The sequence below is a fragment of the Penicillium soppii genome, assembly GCF_028829465.1.
Source record: "Penicillium soppii strain IBT 18220 chromosome Unknown utg000010l, whole genome shotgun sequence".
Taxonomy (NCBI): Eukaryota; Fungi; Ascomycota; class Eurotiomycetes; order Eurotiales; family Aspergillaceae; genus Penicillium; species Penicillium soppii.
The window spans coordinates 59,084-72,972 of NW_026643240.1; the positions used below are offsets into that span (position 1 = coordinate 59,084).

Genomic DNA, 13,889 nt, shown 5'->3' on the forward strand with positions numbered 1-13,889 from the left:
GAAAAGGGTAAATTCCGGTCCTTAAATCTGCGCACTGTGACAGGAAATCAGGATACGGGTTGGATCTATCACTTCGCCTCGATTTAGCAGTACTATACATATAAGTATGAACGCGCCAGTAAAATTATGCTGTGGGAATGAAAGGCACAATGCACCGAAAACGGTAAATCTATACAAGTAAACAATCCTCGTGAAAATGTATTAGAAATTAATAACACAAACTCAATTCATACTTTCATTCGGCTAAGTATCGCCTGCAAGTCTGGCCGCTTCACTGGTTTGATCAAGAAAGTGTCTATGCCAGAACCAAAAGCTTCCTTTTGAGCATTGGCACTGTCAAGTCCGGTCAATGCAGCAATAACTGTTTTTGGAAGTGCTTGTTGCTCTGATGAGTCAAGCTTCTCCCGGTGCTCCTGCTCTAAGCGACGGATCTGCCTCGATGCTTCGAAGCCATCCATGACGGGCATCGATATGTCTGGTGGTATCATCAGTGATTTAGAATTCAAGTGATACAATGACGGGAAGAAGACAAAACAGATCAGTATCGATCTGAGCGCAAGTGCTTACCGATGATGACCACCCGGAACTTGCCGGGGTGAGACTTGTAAATATCCACCGCCTCTGCCCCGTTCGTGGCTGTCATATACTGATGGCCATCCTTTTTAGTGTATGCACGAAGTAACTGGAGGTTGAGCTCATTGTCGTCCACCAGTAAGACAAGTGGCTCTGGAGTTTTTGTATGATCATCATGGGGTGGTGGCGGAGTGTCCTCCTTGTTTCCGATGGAAGTTTCTTCATTGAAAAAATAGTGGTCATTTCCACTTCCACCATCCGGGCTACCCATTGTATCTGCTGTAGGTCGTTTGCTAATTTTCATTCGATCTTCAGGCGGATCGCTGGGGCCAATATCCACTGGTAAGTGAGAAGATTGAGGCATTTCGACCCATCGAGTCGGCTCCTCAGCGCTTTGTCGACCAGTATAATCGCTACCTTGCCGTTGAAGGCAAATATCCAAAGCTCGAGCTAATTTTCGAGGTCCACATGGTTGACTTATGAATTCAAAATAGAGTGTTTCGTTGCGATTTCTGGCTGAAACAAACAATTTGTGGGCTTCCTCGGGTGACTGGCAAATTACTACGACAGGTGAAGCGCGCCCTTTGGTGTTGACAAGGTACTGGCTAATGCCGAATAGGTTCCTGCCCTCAGTGCTTTCACTGTCCAGTTCTGTCTGCACAGCTAGGTAGAAATCATACTCCTGTTGCTGGCCCTCTGTTGGTGATACGTTGGTTGATTCGAGCCCAAACCAATCCTGACACAAGCGCTCCAAGGAAGAGTACAGGGATGTATCACGTTGTGATTGGATAGATTTCCCAAATCCTAGGAAACCAACCTTTTTTCCTTCTGTGTATTTCAGCAGAGAACTGAACATGGCGCTGGAAGATGAGATATCCGATGGTTCAGAAGCCCGGGTCAGTGGCGTGCGGATAGTGAGGGTAGTTCCAACACCTTGTGTGGATTCAATTTCGATGGAGCCGCCAAGGAAGCCAACAGCTTGGCGAACTATGCTGAGTCCTAATCCGCTTCCAGGCGCAAGAGGGTTTTCTTGCGAGAATGGAGTGAATAAGCCATCGTGGAGGTATTTGGGTCCAATACCCTTTCCGGTATCCTTGACCGTGAGAGTGACCTCGAACTCGTTGCCATCCTGGCTTTGCAAATGTTTCGATTTGTCCCGTTGCGACGAGCTCAGGCCAAGATAAATGTATCCCGAAGTGGTGTATTTGAGTGCATTGCCAAAAACGTTCATCAAAATACGTCGCCAAGCGCCAGCGTGTGTATTAAAGTCCCATTCTGTATCCGGTTGAATATCAAATATAATAGTGACTTGACTTGCGCGAGGGCCAACAGTATCACATTGGCTTGTTGGGCCAGCAGACCGCGATGAGGAATCGGTCAAGGCTGGAGGCGGTGCCTGTGGATTGGTGTAAAAGCTATATCCAGCGAACACACACTCCGCAACCTCCTCAAGCACAGCATCCAGCTCAACGTGTGAGTTTGTAAGGCTCTCTCCGCGCTCCTTCGTTTGCGCTGGGGATGAATCTTTAGAATTTGCAGACGTTGAAGTCTGCTTCTCTGCTCGCTTTCGCTCTGAGCGTGGGACTTTCTTTTGATACTTATCGATAAATGTAAGATCGAGCAAGTTGTTGATGGTATCCAGGAGAGTTCGACCGCAGGACTCGATTGTGTGGACCATACCATGTTGAAGTGCGTTCATGGCGGTGTCACTCAGGATATCTGCAGTGCCGAGAATGCCATGCAATGGATTTCTCAGCTCGTGGGTGATACTGCTTACCAAGTTTGTCTTCGCCTTCTCGGCCAACTCTACATCGACTCGACGAATTTCGGCCATAATGCTGTTGGTAAAGGCGGAGACATAGACAAGCTCATTTTCAAATGTGAAGATATGTTCCGGGTCGTTGGTCCAGACCAGCGTTCCAGCAAACCACCTCCTATTATTGGAGTCCCAGATAGGCAGCAGAAGGATGTTCCTGGCGTTCGCAAAGATTTTGATCAAGTTACTAGCGTCTTGTTGGAAAGTTGGCTTCCGTCGCTTTTTTCTAACTGCGTGCTGCTCCTCGGCACGGGTGCCTCCAGTGTTTGCTCTGGGATTATGTTCGGATTGGTGCCGCGAGCTATCACTGTCTTCTGAAACTGCTCCATTTGCGTTGAAAGTGAAGATCTTCCCACGGGGATACCGTCGAATCAAAGAACTGAACAGTGGCTCCGGCACCACTACTGATTGACCCGCCCTGGCCTCATCATCGATGCTCGATATTCGTGAGCTCGAAAATCCCAGGCATTCAGACACGAGCGTGTTCTCTGACTCGCCATCGGTGTTGTGTTGTTTAACGGAACTTGCGGAATCTGTACTCTCGTCGCTGCTTGATACGGGTTCTTTTGACGCAGGCCCAGAAACTTTGCGGCTATTTGGTTTGACAAGACTACCAAAGCGTTCACTGTTCGCATCCAGAAACATCACTCCCTCTGCCCCGATCGACTCTCGGATCAGGTTCGCTGCCCGCGAGAAAACTTGTTTGACACTGTTTGACATAGTATCATCTTGGAGACTTTCGCCTGCAAGCACGCTGCGCACTGAGTTCCCGGGTTCGTCCGGTTGTGTCTTGAGTGGTTGCGTCTTGGGCGGTTGCATATGATTTGTCCCTTGCTCTCTGGTCTCAGGTCTCGATCTGGACCCATTCGAGGATTTCCTGGGTTGGTTCCGGAAGGCGAGACTTTTTTCGGCCTGGTCCTTGGCTTGTTGTTGCAGATTCTGTTGCTGGATGTTCAACTGACCCTCTGTTGACCCTCCGGACTGTTCTGACGCAGCGTATTGTGCGTTTGCCTCGCGCCATGAATCGCGCAGGGTAGATCTACCTTCGACAAAGCTCCCCAATCCAACAATCATTCGCTCGGCCTGTCGATTTTTCTGGCTGGCGTGCTCCCTTGTCAAATGTTCCATCACTGTCGTAGCCATATCCATCATGAATTGAAGATGATTCTGATCCAGAGTCGATGTCCTTGGTTCACTATCCATCACGCTGTAAGCCCCGATCGTGAACCCTCGAGGGCTTATAAGAGGCACCGCCGCGTAAAATCGCACGTCGGATAGCGCATTAAGCAAATCGGGGGAGTTGAAACGCTCATTTTCTTTGACATCTAAAACGACTAATGAGTCCTCACCCACAATTTCATCTTGTTCTGTGTATTGTGGGGACGGTAACCATTCCACATGGTGACATAATCCTCTCTCCTTAGGAAGCACACAGCACCCCAATCGAAGGCGCTCCCGATCATCTCGAAAGCGTCCGCCGATCAGACTCAAGGTCGGGGTCGCTTCTGCAACCACATGTTGGTGAGATTTATCAAAAAGGGAGATCAAGGCGCGCTCGGTTCCCAAACGAGTAGCACCAAGTTGCGCGAAGGATGTCAAGGCGGAATCGCGGGAGGGTTGCGGTTTGAAAACGTTTTGGCTGGCATTGTCGAAAGGAGCGTAATGTGTTGCGGAATGGTCGCGCGGGACGTATCTGCGACCGAGTCAGATATAGGCTTAAGTTGTGTTGGTGGGGGCGGGTGATTTTAGGCACACGTACTTATAAAATTCCCGCTCTTGTGCCAATCTATAAGGTGGCTGGTAATTAGACGCTTCATCGTTCGGCATGTTCGATATGAAATGAAATGAGGTGAAGGGTCACAAGAATTCAGAAGAGATGAGGTATTCCAAGGTTGTACATTCTGTAGACATACACCGTACTCCACACTAGAATCCGGTTTTTTTTTTTTTTGAACCTGGTTAATCAATCCCGAGATCTCAAAGGGCATTATCCAATCAGATTGAATCAATCGGGTGTGGCGTTAAGTAGAAGGGTCCATGACATCAGAGGCTTTTTCCTCCTACGTATACATTTATACGTACTAACCAGCATGTAGTTAGTTATAAGATTGTATAACTACTACAAATATTATATTGTATAGCTCTGTAGTCATACCTACAGGTATATATCTGGAATTATATAATTTTAGTTAGTATCGAGCAAATCGTCGTTTCTCCCAGCAAATTATAAACCTTGGAAGCTATACAAGTAAAAGTAATTACATAAACATCGACGGTAAGTAGCTTAGGCCTTGATGTCCTGTTGATAGTCATACAATTAATACATTGGTCTCATTCAAGGTGTGAGTTTGATTCTAATAAAACCACCGGAAGTCATCGCTGTCAGGACCGTTCTGGAGAAACTCCGTAGGAATATCCTTTGCTTTGATCTGAATGCCTTGCAATCGGTCACGTCGCCTATTATCCGCCATCATCCAGAGCCCCAGGCAAAGTGTCAAGACAATACCACAACCTCCAAATGAAGCGGTAGTGATCAATGCCGGAAGGTAATTCGGCGCGTCTTGTTTGCGAAAGATATTGGAACTGACGACACCCATCAGGTTGGCCATTGGGACCGCGATACTTGTTAAAACCACCCGCCGTCCTTCGTTGGCAGTGTTGTTATTGTACCAAGCATCCAGAAGTACCGATGGTGCAGAGGTTCCCCTGGAGAAAGATAGTCAGCTCTATGTTCCACATTGAAGTTCATCTCTAACTAACCAAGTCATCAAAAAGGAGGCAAAATATGCAACAGCCAGATCTTGCTGCACGTCAATAGTCGCATATATCATGAAGCCAATAAAGGTAAATAAAAACCCAAGTGCGATGAACGGGAACCTCCACTTGGTCCAGTCACTGCTGAATGCCAGGATGAGAAGGACCGCTGCGCCCGAGATATTTGGGGCCACGGTAAACAGGTTGGTCTTCACGGTGCTGTATCCCAGTCGTTGGATGATGACTGGAAGGAAAAGCTGAACAGACTGTAGAGGTACACCAAGGCAAATCTGAATGGCCAAGATTGCCCAGCTGGTCCAATGCTTGAACACTCGGAATGCATCACGGATATTTAACTTCTCGTTCACCACGGAAGAACTATCAATTTGCAGTCGTAGATAGGCCAACTCCTTCTCCACCGGCGTCAAAAAGGTGGCTTCTGAGGCAGATCGAGGCAAGTACCAAAGAGCAAACAGGGCGAAAAGGACAGTACCTCCACCTTCAATCAAAAAAAGGTATCGCCAGGGAGCTAAAGGGCCCGAGTTAATGCGGAAAATTCCAAAAGCGAGTAAACCGGAGAATGCAGAAGCAATCGTTTGAGCAGCATAAAAGATAGCGAGACGTCGAGCCAGCTCACCACGACGATAAAAGCTATGTGTTAGAGTTAGACTTTTTGGTTTCTTAGACAGTAGAGTGGCTGACCATACGTTGTCTGGTAGTAAATCACCAAGGGAAAGAAGGCGCTTTCTGCCATGCCGAGAAACCATCTGATGGCAAAAAGACCACTGAAGTTGAACACGGCCACTACCAGAATGGTAAAAATGCCGAACGCAAGCATCATACAAGGAAGCACAATGTTGGGTCCGTATTTCTTACCCAAGAGACCCAGGAAAGGTGCAGTCAAAACATAAGGCACGAAGAAAATACTCAGTATTAGGTTGTACTGGTTGCCTTTCAAAGAGAGGGAGTCTATATTGATAAAGGGTGTTAATGATGTGTATTCTTTGCTCACATTGGTATCATGGAACATATGTGTCTTACCTTCAAGGCCGGCGGTCTTTGCATTGCCCAAATTAGACTTGTCCAGGCTGTTGAAGAGATACATGATTGCCAGCACGGGGAGCAGGCGAAGATCGAACTTCCATACCAATGCACGCTCTGCTTCAGGATCAATGTCCACACTCGAGATGGTGACTGGTACATCTTGCTTTGCGGCCGAGGTCTCTGACCCCGATTTGAAGCCTGTTGACATTTTAGGGCTATAAGTGTATGAAATTTTTTTTTAAGTCCACTTGGGTATGTTCACCTCTATATGACAGTATATACATACTTTCCCCCCGCCTGCAACATTCCCCGGAGCCTTAGAGACGAAATCTCATGACAAAAGATAAAAGATAACATTTACCTTGGCGCATGCTGGCTGATAAGCAATAGACCAATAGAAAGTTAAGAGGGTTGGGTGCTCGGGGGATTTTAAGTGGAACTTGCCCCAGTTCCCTATCTGACACCCGCAGATTTGAATGAGTATTTGAAGATTATGAGTAGTATTAATGACACAGCAACGGGGCTCACTAAGGGGCGGGAAAAGGTTTTACAATGGGCGCCATTCATTATTAAGTTCACGGAAAGGCAGATTTATAATTATCCGGAATATTGCCTCGGGCTATTCCGGGATTTCTATACTAGGACATCGGTAGTTTGCGGGCAAATACTAACTTTATTGTTTGGCTTGGGTTGATTACTAGCAATCGGTTCAAATACTTAACAGGGTACAAGAGTACAATGGATTACACCGAGTAAAAACCTATGTACCTGCTTCATGTTTCGAGGCGCATTGGTATACTTAGTACCAGAACCCCGCCGTAGGATAGGCGCCAAATCCGTTTGCTGGTAGTGTTCGAGGCCAGCAAGTATAATGTCTATAAAAGCTTATTCTCATTATCAGAACCGACAGATTGTAAATTAAGTTTCCTCATCTAAGTCACCTTTCGCTTATGGCAGTAGACTACGGTTGTTCCGTCAGATAAAACAGAATACTGTCGGATGAGTCTGTACTTCCCAAACCACGGAAGAAACATTTGCCAGAACGCCCAGTAGATCATACCGGCAAGTGGGACTGCAATTCCACAACGGAGGTAAGCCAGTATGGCAGTGAAGTGTCACCCTTTCCTCCTGGCAATCTGATAAACGGCGCAACCAGTTGGAAAGTTTGGCCTGCCATGAAGAAAACGGCGACCGACCATCAGACTTTGAAGGGCCTAGGTACATCTGCGGCGCTCAATTGAAGGTAGAACAGTCCTGTAACGACCAAAACATTGATCATACTTGACGGGTACCCCTCTAGGTCAATGATGAAATTGTAAGCATCGCCAAAGGCGATTGTCACAATCACGATAAACGATGGGATGAAATGCAGCAACAGTCCGGACGATGGAGAGCCGAAAGGTCAACTCGAAGCCCAAAATCTTGGGAAAGGAACCACTCCCTCTTTTGTGAGCTCTTGATTGACTCTCGCCTTCGCGAAAGTCACGGTCATCTCGTTCCCAAATGCTGAAAGTGGAACTAAAACACTGATGATTCGACTCTTAGAGATGAAAAGAGAAGTGAGATCGCAGTTGGCTGTCGACTCACCTCAGGGCACGTCTGGCAGATTCTCCAAATACCTTGCCCATGGAGAACGAGGCAACAGTGACTCTACTATTGGTAATCTCCTGCGGCTTAGCAGCTACATAGTACGCCACGTTTGCGAGAAGGTACAGCGTCCGACAGATAAATAGGCCGATGGGCGTGGCAATGCTCACGGTATGGATGGGGTTTCGAATCTCATTCGGAACATATGCAGAATTTGACCACCTATTATTGTTAGTTAGTTCGACGCTCATATATGCCTTAGGAAAAGATCTCCAACATTGTTGTCTTGCCCGGAGTACGAGGAGTACGAGTTCAGCATCTTGAATAAGGCGGTCGCATACAAATTGCTTGATGTGGCCGAGCCCGCGAACGAGTTGTGTAAACTTGCGTAAGGATCCTTCACGATCAACACCCGGCCACTGAGTGCAATCCAGCCAGTCACAATGATAAACAAGAGCAGGGTGACTTTGACGGCGTTTATTTCTCTCACTCCCCGGCTAGGAAGAAACGTCTGAAGCAAATTAATGGATATAACCACTGCAAGTGCAATCTCTCGCTCCTCACACTCAGAAGCCTTCTCTCCTGCCGCGATGACGATATTGAATGCGAAACAGTACAACCGGAGGCTGGAAATCCTAGTTAAGCTCAATATGTGCTCAAAAGGATAGAGGTTCTCACCAGTAAGATCGCTTGAACTGTGAACACAACATTAATCAAAAGATTCGGTCCACGATATGCCGCCTCGAAGTTAAACTTCTCGCCTCCACTGCAAGGTATTATGCAACCAAGCTCCAGCCATAAGCAAATACCAGCGCTAGCCAGAAAGAGACCAAGCACCCATAGGAGTAGTGCCACACCCACACTTCCAGCACTGCCTGTAACGGATGACGGAGTAGAAAGAATACCGGTCCCAATGATGCGACAGAAGCTATAAGCCACAGGCTAGTATCCCAACGAATCTGCTGTTTGGTCTCCCTCACATCAAGAAAATGGTTAAGAAGGTTCCTAGGTGTCGGCCAAGACCACCGCAAATGTATTGATCAAAATCCAATCCCCCAACAACTGGCAAAGCCTCCTCAGCCTCGACTCCATCGGAGCTCACAGGTTGTTCAACGTTGCCTTTTGGATCCCTTGTCATATGTGAAAACAGAACGTGGGCAAAAAATATGCAAGAAGAAAAAAATTCAAGCCCAGGCTTTGTCAGTTCTAAAGTTTCTCGAGACGTTCATAGGAGAACTACTTACGTGATTGAACGCACTTCAAGTATTATTGAAACGTGTGTTTTGACTAGTTGTGTGAACAATTACGTTAAGAGAGATGGGGAAGGAAGAGAAGAAGATGATAGACGTGATCTCAGTAGTGAGCAATAAAGATGATGCCATTGCAAATGGTGCATTGCCTCTACAATTCATCTCTAGTATAACTTTCCAGGGTTGTGAAATTTCATTTGCTGTGCAACACAGGAATGTCACCACTTCCCTTGTTGTATCATGATTTGGTTCCCTTTTGAGTACAAGTTCATGTGTTTGTAATTTGAAAAGGTATTTGGAATATCCTGATATATGCCGACATTCACACATTGCCCGAATTCGATTGCCCGAATTCGATTAACCTTACCATTATGTTGTCACGTCAAAAGAATCTCCGTGTTGAGAACACGAAGTGGAGATGAAGGTTCCATAAATATATTTATGTGAGTATATAGTTATGATTTTCTCTTTTATTTCAGGTGCTTTGAGACAACGTTACAGTCGTAGACGACGCTGGATATTAGAATAGTAGTTGAACGGCCCACTCAGATTTAAGATATCGCCCAGTATGTAGTCAGTGTAGGCCAATTTTAACTAATTTGTCATTGCTTGCACCTAACTACAGAATATACGGAGTATTATTGTATAACAAAATACTCCCAACAATATTATCGAACGTATTGTTTAGCCAAGCTTTGATCAGAGATGGAGAAATGGCAATCCAGCACCTAACTCTCTACATATCCAATGCACAAATTGTGCTCAATTTGGCCAATTTCGGGCCTTCAGCTCTCGGTATTATTTTTTTTCCATAATAATGACTGAACAAAAACTATGTTGATTTCAAAACAGAATCATTAAAACTCTTAATGACCAACTAGCCAATCAGAATTCACAATGACAGAAATAAAGGGGGCTTCGGGCATTTCTCGTATAACCAAACCAATAACATCACGGTCGGAAAAAAGCCTCAATAAACTTGAGTATATGAGATAACGTACAAAACACGTTGAATTGTTTAAACAGCAGGCGGTACAATACATGTACTCCATAGTTATATTGTACACTACACGAAGTAGAGTTCAGAAACCAAGAAGCAAAGGTATGGCGCAAATAGACCCTAGTAATAAGTCATGGGGACCCCGCAAAGCCACTTTCTCCCATTTTTCGGGTTTTCACAAGATAGAGATTCACTCCCTGAGATGTGAAACCTAGGCATTGATCACTTGAGTCATCCGTTTTCTCTCTCCCGTCTCAGGGCTATCAGGGCATTTTACCGAGTAGATGACGCCATCTAACAAAATCCAGCCAGTTGAATTTGCAGCATCTAAATCTGTTGATCTTGATCCAGCCTGTAAAGAAAATGATCGGCACAAGCGCACGTTCCCCATTGACGCAAGCTAAAGCCCCTATACTATCGATTATTCAGGGGTTTAAAAGGCTACATCCAAATACTAATCGCACAAGAAAAGATAAGAGAAAGAAACTATCGAATCGTGTCGTGTGAAATCAAGAGTTCAATGAATTCCTTATTCAATGTTAGGTAAAATATACAATAATAGGCCACTTACATATTGTAGACAACTTTGAAGATATCAAGATCATCGGAAAAAGTACAGCATTTTAGGATGGTGCAACATTATAGCGGCATAGTCCTCAAACATCTCGTTGAATTTCCCAATGAGGTGGGGCTCCGCTGAATCCCAAATTTGATTTCAACACATGGATTTTTGGTTCAGAATATTTGAACTGTCGCCGAGGGCCCGAGGTTTCGCACAATGCACACGATACTCGAAGCTGGGGGAACTGGGCCATCCGATTCATGGCCACTGATCGCGAAAGAAGAAAGCATCTTAAATCGAGATGATCTGGGGGCGCATTGACCCCATTATTCCCCAACATTATGGGAGGGGGACCGAGGCAGAGTCCGGGGGATGCGATGAGGGGTTTCATGTGGATTTATTTTTGACGATCATCTGGAGAGACTCCACGACTAGGAACCTCATCATTTAATTTGCCATTGAATGCCCCTCTCAGGATTTAAAGCAGCTTCCTTATATTAATACAGAGTCCAAGCAAGTTTCTTTTCAAAGAATTCAATTCCTTCAACTCAAATTACATTCACCCTTGATACGTCCCTTTACACCTTGTCACCCTCGTATATCACCATGGCCGCTGATGGACCGAAACCCGGATTCTTGGGCAACATTAACAAGGATCAGAAGGCTAAATTGCAAAATCTTTGGGAAGTTCTGCTCAAGGCCGGTGAAACATCCCTGAGCAATGAACCGTCCAATGCCTGCGAGGAGCAGCATGTCACTCCAACTCAGCCGCAACGACGACATTCTCTTCTTAGCCGCACCCAAAGTAACGTCTCAGAAACAATCCCTGTCGCCCAAACACCGTACCAACAAAATATCATGAAATATCTTGGCGAAATGGGGGCTGGTGCCCCTGAGTCCAAAGCGATTCAGAAAGCGCTCTCGAAGATCACCCCCACTGAGCTTCGCACAGGGGTTCTTGATACCCTAAAGCACGACCACCCTGATGCTATGATGCTTCGCTTCTTGCGAGCTCGTAAGTGGGACGTTCCCAAGGCCTTCGCAATGATGATGGAAGCAATTGTGTGGCGAGTGAAGGAAATGCGCGTGGACGAGGATGTAATGGCAAAGGGGGAGCTTCATGCCCTCAAACAGACCCAAGATACGTCCAACGTGAGCGAACAAAAGGCCGGATCGGACTTCCTATCTCAAATGCGAATGGGCAAGAGCTACGTTCATGGTGTCGACCGGTTGGGTCGTCCGATTGTGGTGGTACGAGTCCGTTTGCACAAACCGGGCGCCCAGACTGAAGAGTCACTGGAACGTTATATCGTTCATGTAATTGAGTCTGTAAGGCTTACTTTGGCTTCCCCTGTCGAGACTGCGGTTAGTTATTCACGAAAGATAAGCCGGTTGCGAAATTACTGACCTGCCACAGGCTGTCTTGTTTGACATGACAGGTTTTGGATTATCCAACATGGTATGATATTGTTTCTCGGCTCTGACCCAGCAATTAAATCTGTCCTGACTAGTGGTTCACTCTACAGGAATACCCACCAGTCAAATTTATTCTCAAGTGCTTTGAGGCCAACTATCCTGAATCGCTAGGAATCATGCTCATTCACAACGCACCTTGGGTATTCTCAGGTGAGTCTATGTTTCCACCCTTGAGATGAACACTCTGTTTTAGTTATCACTGATGTTCCTTGGTATCCCATTTACTGACAATTGACTGACAATTGATGCTTGTAGGAATCTGGCGTCTCATTCGAGGCTGGATGGATCCCGAAATCGCGGCCAAGGTTCAATTCACTAATAGCGTCGCCGACCTGGAAAAGTTCATTCCCCGCAATCAAATTGTCAAGGAGATGGGTGGCGCTGAGGACTGGTCATACAAATACATTGAGCCTAGTGCTGAAGAGAATTCAAGTATGAATGATACTACCACCCGAGACGCCCTGAAAGGTGAGCGGCAGAGCATCGGTGAAGAGTTCTTATCTGCCACATCCACCTGGATTGATGCGAGCAAATCGAAGGATGCTGTCAAAGTTCAATCTAGTGAAAGTGAAAGAGATTATCTGGTAGAGCGACTTCGTGTCAACTACTGGAAACTTGATCCCTATGTTCGCGCTCGGCTTTGTTTGGATCGGATGAGGGTGATTCAAGATGGTGGTAAGATCGAGTTTTATCCCAAAGATACACCCGCAGAGAGTGAAGATACAACCAAAGAATCGAAAGTGGAACATCTAGAAAAGGTAAATGGGACAGTTGTTCAACCAGTTTCTTAGGTTATGAAGGTGGCTTCGGAATATATATGCGGTTCAAATGTTCAAAGTACTTATTGTGGTCAAATCTGTCCTGGTTAATACCATCCTAGTCGTAGATAACATATTCATGTGTAATCCCATGTTGATTATGATCTATAGTCGCAGATACACTAGCGCCGAGGATATTACCGAGTTTCGGAATTGCTTTTACCCCTATGCTACTCATGATCAAAGACGGAGTCTCACTTTCAATATACGTAAGAACAAATTGATGACTTCAAATATTTAACAATGACTTAATGTATTGACAACTTCGCTAAAGTAAAACTAGTTTGCAGATGCAGCAAGCTCCTTTTGACTTTGGTTTGAATCAAAAGAACTAGCTATGATTTTATTCCATTTAAATTCTGGATACCATGGGTGTCGTCACTATATTTGTGTCAGATAAGGTATAAAATCTCCAGCTAGAGATGCTCACTATATCGTGTCTGCTTGAGATCGAGCTTTTCTAGTCCACTCGGCTTTTTTCTTATAGCGCTCTCATTCGTGTCGACTTTGGTCAAAAGCCTGGTTGCTTCGGCCTCATTGGATTTCTATCTTTTTTAGTTTTCAAAAATTTAGCTTTTCGAGAAGAGAAGAGCTACCTGTGGTCTACTGAGCTTCACACATAGGCTTTTGAATGTTGTAACGGGACTCATCATGTGATATATGGCGTGGTAGGGATATTGGTAAGAAGATGTGCTATCCATAGGCTCTGGCCAATTTGCTCCTGACTTATATAGACAAGATCCCATACCTCGAGGTATATCCAGATATCGGGGCTCGGAGCTCGGAGCTCGGGTCTATACACATAGCTGAGACCAATCGAACCCGGTTGTCGAAGACACATCAGACCCCTGCGCTCCACTATTATTCAGATGGCCTTGTAAGCCGGTAAATTCAACTTCTTGGCTTTTTCACTCACCTTTTGTCGACTCTACGAGACTCGACTTATGGACTCTGGTAGATGAATTTTGCAGCAGTCGAAGTGGAGACTGAGAGTACCTTGTATCTTGTT

At 45.7% G+C, this 13,889-nt stretch overlaps 5 protein-coding genes across 5 annotated transcripts; 1 reads left to right on the forward strand and 4 right to left on the reverse strand.

The window, feature by feature from the left end:
* Positions 1-227: 227 nt before the first annotated feature.
* Positions 228-4,216, reverse strand: N7529_010656 (hybrid sensor histidine kinase/response regulator; the record flags this gene model as incomplete). Its single annotated transcript, XM_057246183.1, has 3 exons — positions 228-475; positions 568-4,082; positions 4,149-4,216. The coding sequence occupies 3 exons, from the start codon at positions 4,214-4,216 to the stop codon at positions 228-230; spliced, it is 3,831 nt and encodes a 1,276-aa protein (XP_057091532.1).
* A 527-nt stretch (positions 4,217-4,743) lies between these two features.
* On the reverse strand, positions 4,744-6,395 carry N7529_010657 (putative MFS transporter; the record flags this gene model as incomplete). The annotated part of the gene is made up of 3 exons (XM_057246184.1): positions 4,744-5,095; positions 5,150-5,794; positions 5,851-6,395. 3 exons carry the CDS (start codon positions 6,393-6,395, stop codon positions 4,744-4,746), a joined length of 1,542 nt encoding a protein of 513 aa, XP_057091533.1.
* Positions 6,396-7,162: 767 nt separating this feature from the next.
* On the reverse strand, positions 7,163-7,466 carry N7529_010658 (uncharacterized protein; the record flags this gene model as incomplete). The annotated part of the gene is given in 2 exon segments (XM_057246185.1): positions 7,163-7,390; positions 7,410-7,466. The coding sequence occupies 2 exon segments, from the start codon at positions 7,464-7,466 to the stop codon at positions 7,163-7,165; spliced, it is 285 nt and encodes a 94-aa protein (XP_057091534.1).
* A 304-nt stretch (positions 7,467-7,770) lies between these two features.
* N7529_010659 (uncharacterized protein) lies at positions 7,771-8,912 on the reverse strand (the record flags this gene model as incomplete). Its single annotated transcript, XM_057246186.1, has 5 exons — positions 7,771-7,996; positions 8,116-8,400; positions 8,453-8,469; positions 8,636-8,702; positions 8,755-8,912. The coding sequence occupies 5 exons, from the start codon at positions 8,910-8,912 to the stop codon at positions 7,771-7,773; spliced, it is 753 nt and encodes a 250-aa protein (XP_057091535.1).
* Positions 8,913-11,192: 2,280 nt separating this feature from the next.
* N7529_010660 (CRAL-TRIO domain-containing protein) lies at positions 11,193-12,853 on the forward strand (the record flags this gene model as incomplete). The annotated part of the gene is made up of 4 exons (XM_057246187.1): positions 11,193-11,951; positions 12,004-12,045; positions 12,098-12,212; positions 12,318-12,853. The coding sequence occupies 4 exons, from the start codon at positions 11,193-11,195 to the stop codon at positions 12,851-12,853; spliced, it is 1,452 nt and encodes a 483-aa protein (XP_057091536.1).
* Between the last annotated feature and the right edge of the window lie 1,036 nt (positions 12,854-13,889).